Raw genomic sequence first — 15,619 nt, 5'->3', positions numbered from 1 at the left:
TACATTTCCCAGAATGCATCTAAACGAAGCCTTTCTTTCGGTCTTTTTCTTTTCTTTAGAAAATATTTTCTGTTACTTCCTTCATTACCACTTTAGTGAAAGGAATATGGGTAATTTTATAAACTATTTTCCACTATTTAGTCATTATAATAATTTACTGGGTCACAGCACCGACATCACTGATCTCCAATTCAATATTTCCGGGTGTCTACACAACGTCATTGGTCCTGAAAGAATAAATAAAAAAAAATAAAATAAATAAATAAATAAATAAATAAATAAAAATAAAACTATAAACGCACACTACAGTTGTCTTAATGTCTTGTTTTCACACACACACACACACACACACACACACACACACACACACACACACACACACACACACAGAGCTTGTAGATAGAACAAGATATTGCTAAATAGGGATGCTGGTATGCACGCACACACACACTCAATACATAATAGCTGTATTGTGTTAGTTTTTTTGGGTGACGAAATTGATACTACCAAGATTTTACTGTGTTTATTTAAAAAATAAATCACACACATTATATATATATATATATATATATATATATATATATATATATATATATATATATATATATATATATATACAGACACACACACACATTTTTTTCTTTTCCAACATGTTTGACCTACTTATATTTTTGTTTCTGTCCATAAACGGTGATGATAATAATAATAATAATAATAATAATAATAATAATAATAATAACGCCCTCCCCCTCCATTCCTCCCACTCTATGACCGGCGGCGGCCATTTTATCCCGCCGTGCGCCGCTCAGCGAGTGCGGAAGTGTCTGTAAACTTCACAGTGCGGGTGAAAGGGTTCCGCCTTACATTCATCCTGTACCCGACACGTCTAGCATTTTTCTGTTTTTTAGTAAGGCATCTTCGGCCGTGAAGCAGGAGGAATGGCTGGGAGATTACCGGCGTGTGTTGTGGACTGCGGTACAGGGTAAAGTATTTTAAATTCCTCTGTAAATCAGATCCGCTGGCAGCAGCAGTAGCACTAGCACTGTCAGCTCTGGGGTGTGTAGCGCTAGCGAGCTAACTGCCTAGCATATTCAGTACACAACTCGGTTTAAAATATTAATGTGTACTTACAGCTTCAATATTAGTGTTATTTGAGGTTTCAGTGAGACTCAGAGGTTTGTTAGAACACAAGGGATACTATCATGGGTGTGAACGGCTAACTAGCTAGACTGTATTTTGTCTTCATTGGTTTGCTAGCTACGTTTCGAAAATATTGATCTGACTGACGGGGACACATTTAAATATCGTACATGTAGTTACTGGATGCACAAGTGGAAACACGATTATCACCAGCGTGTTTTTTTCCCCCAAATAAATAAAATGTTAATCGATGCTAAAGTCTGCAAAAAATCATTTCCAAGGATCGCCGATCTGCGCTTGCGCACTTGTAACTTCCTAATTTTATTGACAGCGCGCGCCGCTTCCTGCTTCTCGTCTTTTAGTCCATATATGGTCGTGTTCGGCATTTCACTGTGCATTTAGTAGCGTTTATGTTTTCCTCGCTTCTGTATTATTCCTCGCTGTCTGAGCCACTGTTGTAGAACTGGACTACAGTCCCCTCTGGTATTTTTGTAGGCAGCTTGTGATGTTCAGTGTGAAACTGCAGCTGGGTCTCAGATTCAGACGAGTCACTTCCTCAGAGGAAGAACAAACAGAGCATTATATCCACCTTAAAGCAGCTTTATTGTAGCCTTTGGACGTTTTTCTAACCGGTTAAGCACAGCAGTCTTTAAATGCACTGTGATAACGGGCGGATTTTCCTCAATTCAATCCGTTTAAAGCTTTAATGGTAGCCTTTTTACTAGCATTATTTAATCAATGGGATAATTTAAAATAATTTAAACAACAGAATCTCAGTAAAAGCACTACCATTGACTAAAAACTGCAAGATCTCAATGCATATGTGTATATACACACATACAGCTATAACATATTTGTAATGCTGCTTTAAGATGCACAAGCAGCCTTCACCTATTGGTGTTTTGGTTTGTTTGTTTGTTTGTTTGTTTATTTGTGTGCGTGTAGAAGTTTATCTAATGTAGCTTTGGATGTTGGCTTTCCTTTTAGTATGTAACTAATATCAGATCTCTAGGTGTCCAGTAATTATCTGATTATCTATAGGTTCCTAATTAGGCCTGGGTGATGTATTGATTTAATATTATGATAAATGATTATACGATACTCTTTTCTGAGATCATTGGATTAAAAAAAAAATAGTTTTTAATCATTACAAATTAATTGGTACAGAATGAATTCTGTTGATTTGACAATGTTTTTAAAACTTAATCTTCTGTGTCTTTGTAGGCATTAAAGAAAAGTATTGTCAAACTTGGTTTAATTTTATATATATAATATAATATAATTGTTTAATTTTCTGCTGTTTTGCGGACAGTTAGTAGGCTAAGTTATGTATTATGATGCGCATTGTGTTTTGTAGAAATGTCGTCAAGTAGTGCAATATATTGCACTATTCCTAACCCTTGTCTTTACACATCATATTGTCCCTGTTCCTTGTTTCCAACACACCTGATTCAATTAATCAGATCCTTCCTGAGTTGAGGTAGGTGTATTAGAGCAGGAAAAGTGCTAAAATGTACTTGTCCAGGATTGAGAACTTGTCATAAGGCAGTATGTGTTCTGTTGTGACAGTCAGCCATAAATGACATCAGTGGATTGGATTGGAGAAACAGGTTAAAATCAGCAGTGATACAGATACTAGGCATTGGATCAGTACATGCCTAAAAGTATCTTATACATGGTATGAGTTTGACAAGCAAGACCAAGTGCAAGAGAGTAACACATGCATAAATATACTAGGAATACACTTTTGCATGATGGCATGATCTTTCTGTACTACCCCTGTCCCCCAGTGTATGTTTCAATCCTGTCTCTAAATACAACCTTCTCTATTATTGTTTCTAATATAAGAGATGCATATCCCTTTAATAAAAAATACTGGTGTGTGTGTGTGTATATATATATATATATATATGTGTGTGTGTATGTATGTATGTATGTATGTATATGTGTATATATATATATATATATATATATATATATATATATATATATATATATATATATATATATATATATATATATATATATATATATATATATATAAAAGATATTGCTGAGTGTGCTGGACCTGTACTTGGTCTGTTTAAATCACAGTGGTTAAGTGTTCGCATGTAGAGACTTGAACATTCCATGGTGCATACCTTTCCCTCCTCCCCCGCTTCACTTTGAGCACACCAACATCTGTTCTCTGTATGGATGAGGAAGAGGGGCTCAGTTCATAGCTACAGATGTGCCACAAGTATGTGTGTCAGATGTGTGAAAGCCTCACATCCTCTCTTGCTTGCTGACCCGCACTTCTCACAGTAGTCTGCAAAACTGCTTTTTATAAGTTCAGCCTCTAACCTTACTGGAGTAATATAACCCACGTCATGCTGAGGCTGACTCAACTTCCCTTTACACCGTTGTTCAAAGGCTCTGAGAGTCAAAGCTACTGCGTTCATATTTTCTTTCTTTCTGACACTTTGTAAGTGGTTTTTACTTGTCTGTTTTGAAGGTGAATGATTATTAAATGACCCTGAAAAGACTTACCTTTTGGTGTGGTTATGATATATAGCTTTTAAAACCCGCAAAGAGCTTTAATAAACACATCCATTTTAATAACTTGCACCTAAACCGTGCAAAGCCTTTTCCTTTAAACTCGAACCTGCTTGAGTCTGCACATTTTTTTGTTGTTTTTTTTTATTCTAACAGAAAAATGCACTTCCATTGTCATTTGTATAGGGACATATTTTTCACTTGGCTTGGTGTGTTACAGTTTGCTAGGTGTGGTCGGTTGTTTTAGGATTCTGACACCATTCTGTTATCCGAATGAAGTCATGCCCAAAGCTATACCCATTACACATGCAAATGGTTAGGCACCCTCTTAAAACATGTGCAAATGTAGTTTTAATTTTTTATTTTTCAATTTTTTTTATGCTAAAACTAACCTAAGTATCTAGCGGATCTGTAATTCAAGGCAGTTACAAACCGTACAAATAATTTGTAGCACTAGAGAGGCTGTAGGTCACCATGTTGAGTGGGTTAAACTGAGCTGGTTCATTGGTTTCATGCAGCTTGAATCTGTCACTAACTATAGGTCTGTACTGAACTTTTGAAACTAGTAAAGACCTCAGCATCCGGTGGTCAGGAATTTTCTAAACCAAAAATAGACATGACTCCATGGTTGCATGGGATTTGCATACAAATATGACTTATTAAGCTGATCTCTTTTAGCCAAGATGCAGTCCTGCGTGTTCACTAGTTCAATTTTAAATCTGACTTTAAGCTTTATGGGAAAAGTGCAAGCTGATGATGATAATGGCTGAGCAAGTATATTGAAATAATATCGATATAGTGATTACATGTGCTATCTATACTGTTCGGAGATATTGTGGATGGTGTTGGTATTTTTATAACCGTTACAACCCCTGACTGGAAGTAGCTGAATAGATGATGAAATGTCCCGGTGCTGATCTTTATAATTGTAAAATGTTAATTTCTGTGCAGAATTTTCATTTTCAGTACAGTTTTAATAATTCCACCTTGTAGATGTTAAACAAAAATATCATGTCATCAACTTTTTATTATTTTTAAATGCAACATTAATATTTTGAGTGTTTGTTAGGAACCCTCAGCTATATTAACTGAGCTGTATTGCGTGTCATATAAATGTCTTCACACCTGATATGATTTTTAAGAAGTGGATGCTCTGGACCTGAAGCTGATAAGCATACTCACTGGAATTTTCAAAGACAATGCGCAATATGTTTTTGTCAAACTCTGCAATGACAGATCAACTACAGGCTGTCGCTTTACGTCAGACAGCATGACCGGAGCAGAGCATTGTAGATTGTAGCTGCGTTAAGTTGTAGCGTTGAGAAATTAGAGCCTTGTGCATTGTCCTCTGGGTGTAAAGCTGCGAGGATGAGCACTGTAGACCTCCGGGATCTCGGCAGCATATCAGCTATAGTAGTATAAAAAAATTAATCTCAATGCATAAAAAATTAACTGTGCAATATAGAATTGTTTAAATGAAAGATTAATTTATGCTGCTCATAATGGGCATTCAAAATGAAATTTCTTAACGGTAATTATGTATTTCACAACTCTCTCTTTTTTTGTGTGTGTGTGTATGTTAGGAGAACTGTTCAACTCAAAGCCTTGTTCTCTTCTGTTTCAGATATACTAAACTGGGATATGCAGGAAACACAGAACCTCAATTCATCGTACCATCATGTGAGTACAGCTGTATCACTTGCACTTAATGAATGTTAAATGGCTTTGGGGTCCAGATTTAGTTTGAAATGTTGTTAAATTTATTCGGGATGCCTTAGGTAGCCAGTGTGATTCTTTAAGAATAGACATGAAATTAGCTGTTTCCTTAGTTAAGATCCCTGTAGCAATGTTTTGTATCATCTGTAAGTCTTAAGTAGAATCCATTAACCAAACTAAATTAGTTTGCTGTTACTCAGGTGATTACACACAGCTTGGGGCTATTCTTAATGAGTGACATAAATAAAATTTAAATATCTCATACCAGTGAGAAACCAAATAAATGTAGCTGCTTTGTAATTGATATCCTGTAATTAATATTTCAGGTTTGACTAGGTTAACGCTGATGCATTGCGTGATACCTAGTCAGATATTTCTTCGGATAGCAATAATTTATGAACAGGCTGGTAATCAGTTGGTGAACCTGAGACATAATGGCTTATGTCATCAGTGTAACTGTGAAAAGTAAGATAATATAACGACAGGGTGAAGGAAGAAGTCCAGAATGGGTCCTTGTGGATTTCCATGCTTTGACTTTCCAAGCATATATATATATATATATATATATATATATGCGCGCACATGCAAGCAAAGATGTCTTGAATTTATGGGCACGTCAAGTCTGAAGTTGTTTTTTGAAACCTTAGATGTGCATAGCATGGATTGTCTCATTGGTATGTGATTTCTGTGACATGAAATTTTAAGTATGGTAAGTAAAACGGAAATAAAATGAGATTCTTTTGCATGTAAAGACTGTATTTCAAAGTTGCAGACAAACAAATCCCGGTGTGTGTTTGATGAAGAAACATTTCTTGTTCCCACATGCTTCAAGTTATGTACCACTTACCAGTGAAGTTGGTGGCCTTATATCCCGAGAACATGTTGTATTACTAAATAATTAAAATAATATACGTTCATACACGGGTAGATGTTGAAGCAAAAGCTGTCTCTGTGTTGTGAGTAAATTAATGCTGTATAACTTTTAGATTTGGTAGCTTTATTCCCAATAATGTTATCTGCAGCTCTCAGCCAGTTTCATTATATCCAATCATCCTCTGCTGTTGCCCAGGCATCGCCATCAAAGAGTCGGCGAAGGTGGGAGACCAGGCCCAGAGAAGGATGATGAAAGGCGTGGATGACCTCGACTTCTTCATCGGAGATGAGGCTATCGACAAGCCCACCTATGCGACCAAGGTGATTAGCCGTAATTCTACACATATCCACATTTCAGCGCAACTTTCAACATGACGGTGGCTCTGCTCTGGAAACGGGTGCTCCTTGTGAAAGAAATGGCTTAGCTCACTTTCTTCTGTCTTTACATGCAGTGGCCCATCAGGCACGGTATCGTAGAGGACTGGGACCTAATGGAGAGGTTCATGGAGCAGGTCATCTTTAAGTATCTGAGGGCAGAGCCTGAGGACCACTACTTCCTGCTGGTTAGTAATGCACCACTGTAACATGGGGGAATCTTATGCAGAACGAATGGTTCCAGGTCGGGTTTTTTTTTTTTTTTTATTATTTTTTTTTTTTATTTTTTTTTTTATATAAATATAAATGCCTTTGTTGACTTTGCTTCACCACTTCTACTTACAGAAATACTTTTTGCCATTTTAGTACATGCTCGATTATTTGTTTAAAATGTTTTAACATCATCTGGCTACTAACGGGCCATCAGACAGACTTCAGTGTAGACTTCATGAGCTGAAATTGTAGTGTCAGGTGCAAGGTTTATGTTAATGCGCTTATTGTTTCTATAGTAACAACTTGTACCGATACTTTGATAGCTGATGCTCTGAAATTTTAAACAAAAGCAAATAAACAAACATGTAATAATTTGATATGGTGAAGTTCTCTGTGAGATGTTTTATTTAACTTTTCTTCAAGGAGTCTACTCCTTATTTGCCATATTTTAGTTATGTGGCTCATTCAACTCGAAACAAACAAGCTGGTCGATGATGTACTGCGGTTGTTCTGCCTGCTAACCAGTTTGATAGCTTTGTTAAATATTAATGTAGCTCCGTACAACGGACTACAATTTTTTTTTTCTTAAAGAAACACCTGACAGAAATGAAGCAGACCCGAGCGTCATACGTTTTTACGTGTACGCAGTATAGGGATGCAAGTTTTTCAGTCGTTTCAGTGAGGACGAGCAGTTTTTGGAAAACGGTCGAAAACACCAGTGTGGACTGAGCATTTTAAAATGAAAAATGCGGTTTTCAGATCTATCTGGATTAATGTGGACGTAGCCTAAAGTTGGTTGTGGATGTTCGTGCTTGGATAACCTAAAGTCAGCGTTTGCTAAGAACAGTTACACTAACAGTTGGTAAATTCAAATACAAGAGATGGAAGATACAAGAAACTTAAAGTTAAAACTCAGTACTCAAGTTCCTTTTACGACACCTAACACTACTTGACTTTATAGTATACAGTTATAGAAGAGAAATGATTTATAATCACATTATCTGTTGTCAACCAGATAAAGAGGAGTTCCCTTTTGAGTCTGGTTCCTCTCAGGATTTCTTCCTCTTTTTGTCTGAGGGAGTTTTTCCCTTGCCACCATCGCCTCTGGCTTGCCCATTAGAGACGTATTGAAATTCTATGATGTTATAATGGTTATGATGTAGCTATATGATGCTGCTATTTAGTTGTTGTTGTTGTTGTTGTTGTTGTTTTTTTCTTTGCTGCGTGCTAGTTTACAACCAGATAGCTTTAACCCATTAACTAAATAGCCCATTATTTAGCAAGTTGATATTATGACAAAGTGATGTGTGTGTGTGTGTGTGTGTGTGTGTGTGTGTGTGTGTGTGTGTGTGTGTGTGTGTGTGTGTGTGTGTGTGTGTTGATGGTTAATCTGTTATAGACTGAACCTCCTCTGAACACACCTGAGAACCGAGAATACACCGCAGAGATCATGTTTGAGTCCTTCAATGTGCCTGGACTTTATATCGCCGTGCAGGTACATACAAGCACCTTATTGTTGTGATTGTTATTGTTGATATTATTATTGTTACTATGATTATTTTATATTGGTCTAGTTCTATTTGCCAGAACATTGTAAGGTTTTTGTATTGTCTGTTAATATTGTATTGCATTGTCTTGCATGGCCTTGGAGCAACATTTTGTTCTACTGAATACTTGTATATTGATGACAGAGTTCTTCTTTTTCTTCTTTTTAGCTGTGATCATTGTGTTGATTTTGTTATTATTTATTTTTGTGTGTGCGTTTTCAGGCAGTCTTGGCTCTAGCAGCATCCTGGACCTCTCGGCAGGTGGGAGAGAGGACTTTGACCGGTACAGTCATTGACAGTGGAGATGGTGTCACTCACGTCATCCCTGTGGTCAGTCATATACGTGCACACCCACGCATGCAAAATACATACTGTGCACATACAGTGCTGTGAAAAAGTATTAGCCCCATCCTGATTTCTTCTGTTTTTGTGTATATCTCCTACTAAATATTTTCAGAAATGAAAACAAAATCTAAGATAAAACAAAGGCAACCTGAGTAAACACACGATGGAAAAACGTATTTGCCCCATAGTTAATAATTCCCCAAATCTATGAAACTGCAGTCATAATGGGGTTCAGCTGGACTAGACACATCCAGGCCTGATTACTGCAAACCCTGTTCAATCAAATCAACACTTAAATAGAACTTTTTCAACAGCATGAAGTTGGTTAAAAGGTCTTACCCAGTAACACACTATACCAAAGTTGAAAGAAATTCCAGAAATGATGAGGAAGATGATGATTGAAATACATCAGCCTGGGAAGGGTTACAAAGCTATTTCAAATGCTCTGGGATGCCAAAGAACCACGGTGAGAGCGATTATCTCCAAAAGGAAAAACTCAGCACAGAAGCGACAGACATTCCAAAATTCCTCCAAGAGCGCAGAAACTACTCATTCAAGAAGTCATGAAATAGCCCAGGTGTCCTGTTACATCTGGCATAAACCAAACACTGAATTCCACAAAAAGAACATCATAACCTATAGTCAAGCATGGTGTTGGAAGTATGATGGTGTGGGGATGCTTTACTGCTTCAGGGTCTGGTGAGCTTGTAATAATTGAGGAGAAATGTAAATTTTGCTCTCTACCAAAAAATCTTAAAGGAGAATCCGGTCTTCAGTCCGTAAATTGAAACGGATTATGCAGCAAGACTATGATTCAAAGCATAGGAATAAATCCACCTCTGAATGGCTCAAAAAAAAGCTAATTGAAAATTTTAGAGTGGCCTAGTCAAAATCCTGACTGGAACCAATTTAGATGCTGTAACAGGAAATTAAATGGGCAGTTCATGCTCAAAGACTGTCCAACATGGCTGAACTAAAGCTGTTCTGAAAAGAAGAGTGGGCCAAATTTCCAAATGTTTTGGTTGCAGTTATATTGCTGCTAAAGGTGGCAAAACTAGATTTCAGTTTAAGGTGGTAATTAGGTTTTCATGTGGCTAATAGGTGTTTTTTTTTGTTTTGTTTTGTTTTTTTGCTTCAGTAAAAAAAAGAAAAGAAAAGAAATAACTGTATTGTGTGTTTACTTGGGTTGCCTTTGTTTTATACTGTATTTTGTTTGAAGATCTAAATCTATTTAGTATGAGATGTACACAAACAGAAGAAATCAAATACATTTTCACAGCACTGTACACAAACAGACTTCTGGTATTTCCGGTTCATTCTTATTCATGATGAAAAGTGTAGAGTTGATTTCTAAGAAGGAAAAATGTCTTTATACTTTGTATTGTTATGGTGATTTGTTTTGTTGTATTTCTGTGTTTTAGGCAGAAGGCTATGTCATAGGCAGCTGCATAAAGCACATCCCCATTGCAGGCCGTGACATTACCTACTTCACACAGCAACTGTTGAGAGAGAGAGAGGTGGGAATTCCACCCGAGCAGTCCCTCGAGACTGCTAAAGCCGTCAAGGTAAGCATGTGCTTGTGTAGCTGACTTAAATATGAGTCGCCATACTTTCATTTCCAGTTGAGTCTCGAATCATTCTCTTCTTCTTTTTGAAGGCTCACTGAGGTGTCAAAAGCTGCCTACTTGTCCAACTGAAACAAAAACCTGTAATTTTAATTTGATTTAATGCTAAAAAAAATTTTTTTGCAAGCTCTTCTAATTTGGCTTATAAAGTGTGGGACAGCCTGAAAATTCTGAAACCTAATTGAGAATGCTGTGGACGATTTTCAAACAGAACTTCTACATGTAAATCTCTAATCTCTAGTTGCTTGAGGGCAACTCCGGCATTATGCAGGTCACAGTGGAACTCGTATTGACTTGCAAAGTGGCTCATTGCTTGCGCAGAGCTTAGCATCAGTGAGAATGTTTGCATATCGGGTCATGTACCGTTGCATAGAGAACACAGGCCAGTATTTATAAGTTTATTTACACAGCACAGATTTATAGCAGGTTTATCAGTATTACAGAGTTGACATTACATGCACAGTGTTTTTGGGGAATCAAAGTTTTCAGCAATCACCGTGAATGTTTAAGATCTTTGCTAAAAGGAAAAAAGACTTGCATGATTATGATTAGACAATATAGCCCCCCCCCCCCCCCCCCCCCCCCACATACACACTTGGGGAGAAACGTGTTGTAGATTTGACATTTTTTGCATTAAGGATGTGACTAGAAATCCCACAGCTGTATAAGTAACTGTTGCATGTGAAAATTGAAATAAGTTCTTTTCATTCCTAGTTTTTTTTTTTTTTTTTTTTTTAATAAAAAAAATCTTCAAGGCTAGCCTGATCAATTGAATTACATTTTAATTAGTCCTTCTCTTCAAACAGTGCCAGAAACATGCTGCTTTGTGTGATAGTGTCCCTCATGTTTTAGGGTTTAATGATGCCGTTCCCTTAAAAAAATCAGTGTGAAGAAATTTAATCCAGTCCTAAATGGGCAATTTATGTAAAAGTGATTTTGCTTCTACAGTATGTTCACGCAACTGTTAAAGGTTGCCATTTGCTATGAGTTGCGTTTTAGTTTAAATGTTTGATATTTTTCAGACTGAAGCATTAGTGTGTTTTGTGTAAGCATCAGTTATTTTGTCTGTCCTGAATTGCCAGGGTGTTTTATTCTCCTTCTGTGCATGCAGTTAGATTGTGTGGGAGCTTAACTTGGATGAGCTTCGCTTAGTTTCGCACAATGAAGTTGTTCCCCCAGGCTTCCTGTCATTACTCTGACATGAGCCATTAGTTCTGATGTGGCCTTTCACTGGCATACAGCGGGAAAATATATTTCAGGAGTTAGACCCCAAATACTATGCAATACAAATGTGCGCGTGTGTGTTCTTTCTGTAGGAGCGTTTCAGTTACGTGTGTCCTGACCTGGTGAAGGAGTTTAATAAGTACGACACAGACGGCTCGAAATGGATAAAGCAGTACACCGGCATTAATGCCATCAGCAAGAAAGAGTTTACCATTGATGTGGGATATGAGCGCTTCCTTGGCCCAGAGATCTTCTTCCACCCTGAGGTCTGTAACATGCACACTTGGAAGCAGACATGCACACACAGGGGGTTGCTACTCATTTCTTTAATTGCAACTCCTCTTTTCCTAATCGCTTCTTAGCTCCTTGACGGCAAATGTATTTGCTAAAAAAAGACATTCTTGCTCAGTGATGTTACTCTAAAATGATTCCACGTATTGATAACATGATGTAGAGGGTATTAGGAATGTGCCTACACAGTGCATTGTGATTACGTAATGAATAAACGCCAGTGAAAACATTACATCACACTCATAAATGCATATGTTTCAGTCTATGCCAAAAAGATTACTTCTCGTATGCACGTTCAAAATAAATAAATAATAATAATTAAGGGGCTTAAGTCAGACTCTAGGGGCAGTGGTGGCTTGGTGGTTAAGGTTCTGGGTTACTGATCGGAAGGTCGTGGCTTCAAGCCCCAGCACTGCCAAACTGCCACTGTTGGGCCCTTGAGCAAGGCCCTTACCCCTCTCTGCTCCAGCCATGTTTCTTGGTTGACCCTGTGCTCTGACCCCAACTTCCTAACATGCTGGGGTATATGAAGAAAGGAATTTCACTGTGCTGTAATATATGGGACCAAACATTATTACAAGGCTCAACATTATCACTATTTTCATGCAAAGTTTTATTTGTACCCATTTAAAAAATGATATTTAAATGAATTGGAGAGGAGGAGCATTTAAACCATACACTTACATCATGCGCTGCAATAAAAATAAGACTATAAGACTAACTGTATTTACCAGTTAGCCTCATATTTAATCTCTCTTGGATTCCTCTGAGTGCATTTAAAGGATTGATTACATGTTTAAAAATGGCTGCAATTGATTTGAGTCGCAGGGTAAAGGACATAAGAATCAAATACACATCAATTAGATTATTGAGATGCACCCAGAGAGTGTTAAGTTAAAAATAAATAAATAAATAAATGCACACACTGAAAACAGCACTACATTATAGACCTTACTCTTCTACTCTGTACCTGTGTCTGACAGTTTGCCAATCCGGACTTCACTCAGCCAATCTCAGAAGTGGTTGATGAGGTTATCCAGAACTGTCCCATTGATGTGCGTCGTCCCCTCTATAAGGTAATTCTAGAAAAGGAGCAGTTGTTTCCTACATTCACACTCATTATGCTGTATTCTGATTGTAGTAATGTTTCCACTGAGGCGCCATAACATTCTTCAGGAACTAGAACGAGAACAACACAGTCCTGGATGAGTTTTTGCTTTAGGTTTTAACTGCATTTCCATTGGCTGTGACCTCACAGGGTCTGCAGGGGTTTTTTTTGCCCCCCCCCCCCCCCCCCCCCCCCCCCCTCCTTTCTTTCTTAGTGATGTAAATCACAATACACTGTTGTCCAAGCTATAATTATTGTTGATTTCTTGTCGCTGTTGGCTTATTTACCTGGTTACTTGGATTGTTGTACTTGAATGGTTTTAATCAAAACCTCTAACTCTATAACAAGTAGGTCTGTAAATAATTATAACCTATTAATAACGTTAACCTTCTGTGTCAGGAATAAAAGCTCCATGACCCCAATAACAAGCCAGACTATTACTGCACACGTTTAACATTTAATATTTGAATAGGTCATAATGTTAATGAAATAAATCTGTGCTGAGAAGGTTTGTGCAGTTTAATTTACAGCTAAAGGCACCCCCGCATACAGGAACCTCCTCCCTTTATCCAATGACTCGGAGTGAGTCCCCTGGTTTCACTGTGGGTTGTTTTTTTTTTTTTTGTTTTGTTTTGTTTTTTTAGAACATCGTTCTGTCAGGAGGCTCGACCATGTTCCGTGATTTCGGCCGGCGCCTGCAGAGGGACCTGAAGAGAACTGTGGATGCTCGTCTCAAACTGAGCGAAGAACTCAGCGGTGGCAAATTGAAGGTCTGATGGGGAACTCCAGCATTAGAATAAAGGAAATAAGCTGTTTAAGTGTAGCTGTTTGATCGTCATGCATGTGGTAATGTTTCTCTTGCAGCCCAAACCTATTGATGTGCAGGTCATCACTCACCACATGCAGCGCTATGCCGTGTGGTTTGGTGGATCCATGCTAGCCTCAACAGTGAGTTACACACACACACCGATTAATCAAACATGGTCACACAATAGATACGTATTACTCAGAATGGTGTGATAATGTTTTAAACTGATATAAATACAGATAGGACTGGAGGTGCGATACTTGTTTTGGAAAAAGCAAGATGCATTTACAGAATCTTTAGTAACTGCCTGGTCCGGGCTGCAGTGGTTTAAATAATGCTACTGGTTTTTCATATTTTGGGAATAAACTAAATTCATTAGAACATATTGTGGACAGGTGCAGCAGTCCTGCAGCGTTCATAAGACCTGGTAGCATTTTGCTGTATTTTTTATTATTATTTATTTTTTATCTCTGTGGTTTCTGGTGTTTACCAGGGTGCAGTGCTAGTGTTTGTATTTGATTTTTTTTAAAAAGAAAGAAAGATGCAAGCAAACAATAAACCTTCCACTTTAGGCCAAGCTCTCTGTAGATGTTCGGAACACTACACAGATACAGATTGTTTCGTTGCGTTACACGTCATTTTAGTATATATTACCTATATGTTTTATTTATTGGGAAGTCAGCATGCCGTTATAACACAATTCTGTGTGTGTGTGTGTGTGTGTGTGTGTGTGTTTTTTCCGTCAACTAGCCTGAATTCTACCAGGTGTGTCACACCAAGAAGGATTATGAGGAAATCGGCCCCAGCATCTGTCGCCACAACCCTGTCTTTGGTGTCATGTCCTAAAGAGTCCACAGACGTACACACATGCGCATACACACATACACAAAGGGATTGGGGTTGGGGTGGTTAGGGCTGGGGAGAGCAAAGAGCAGGCCACTGGAGAGAGAGAGCTCATTTCGGTTAACACCAAACCTGTCTGCTGGATCCAGATGATGAATGTTGTGTTTTTGTTCGTTTGTTTGTTCATGTTGTTCCCAGTACAAGGGGAAAATGCGGTTATTAGGCCAAAATGACTCCAGCTCTTCTCTGCCTCTGCTCAGTAATCTGTGGGTGTCTAATAAATAAATAAATAAATAAATAAATCCCCCATTGAGTAAAAATGTGCGTAAACAGTAATATTGACATTCATTATGGTAGTGCTGCAGAAGACTTCTGGTGTTATTCATGTTTAAAGCAAGACGCGACGCAAGCGATTTATTCCTAAATAAGTTGGCCCTGCCAGTCTTCTCCCTCCTGTTCGCAAGTTGCGTCACATTTAAGGTGCTTCATGTCCTTTTAACGGGCACAGCAGGGGGAAACTCGGACCAGGTTTAAAAAAAACAAACAAAACAAAACAGACTGTTCCACAGCTTTGATTCTTCTTGCGCTTTCATCAATTTAAAAATATATATTTCCTTTTTTTTATTTTCTTGCATTTTCATCAAATTAGTTTTAAATATGTGACTGCTTTTACCTCCAATCATATCATATATTTTCATTTTCCTCCCGAACAGGACGGAAATGTGTTTATCAATAATAATAATAGGATTATAATGATATTGAACAGGAATGACTATCGGACCAGTATTGCTAACCTAGTGGACTTTTATATTTCACCGAACACCAAATTACAGCAGGTTTGGATTTGTAAATGCGATGCCTAAAACATTCCAATAAAGGCTTAAAAATGTTTCTACAAAATTGCTCTGTTCTTTATGATTTTCTTGGTTCATTTCTATAGAATACAATGCTTGAGCCACCAAATCATAAAACGAGA

General features: G+C 37.7%; 1 protein-coding gene across 1 annotated transcript; it reads left to right on the top strand.

Annotated features, from left to right (window-relative positions):
* Positions 1-795: 795 nt before the first annotated feature.
* Positions 796-15,197, top strand: actr3 (actin related protein 3). The gene is made up of 12 exons (XM_017469955.2): positions 796-982; positions 5,300-5,355; positions 6,461-6,585; positions 6,717-6,827; positions 8,252-8,347; positions 8,622-8,729; positions 10,166-10,309; positions 11,686-11,859; positions 12,868-12,960; positions 13,637-13,762; positions 13,857-13,940; positions 14,551-15,197. The coding sequence occupies exons 1-12, from the start codon at positions 939-941 to the stop codon at positions 14,644-14,646; spliced, it is 1,257 nt and encodes a 418-aa protein (XP_017325444.1). The 5' UTR covers positions 796-938; the 3' UTR covers positions 14,647-15,197.
* Positions 15,198-15,619: the final 422 nt, after the last annotated feature.

The sequence above is a fragment of the Ictalurus punctatus genome, chromosome 6, assembly GCF_001660625.3.
Source record: "Ictalurus punctatus breed USDA103 chromosome 6, Coco_2.0, whole genome shotgun sequence".
NCBI classification, from domain to species: Eukaryota; Metazoa; Chordata; class Actinopteri; order Siluriformes; family Ictaluridae; genus Ictalurus; species Ictalurus punctatus.
Note: the sequence above shows the minus strand (reverse complement) of the source record. Positions and strands in the feature narration are given on the sequence as shown.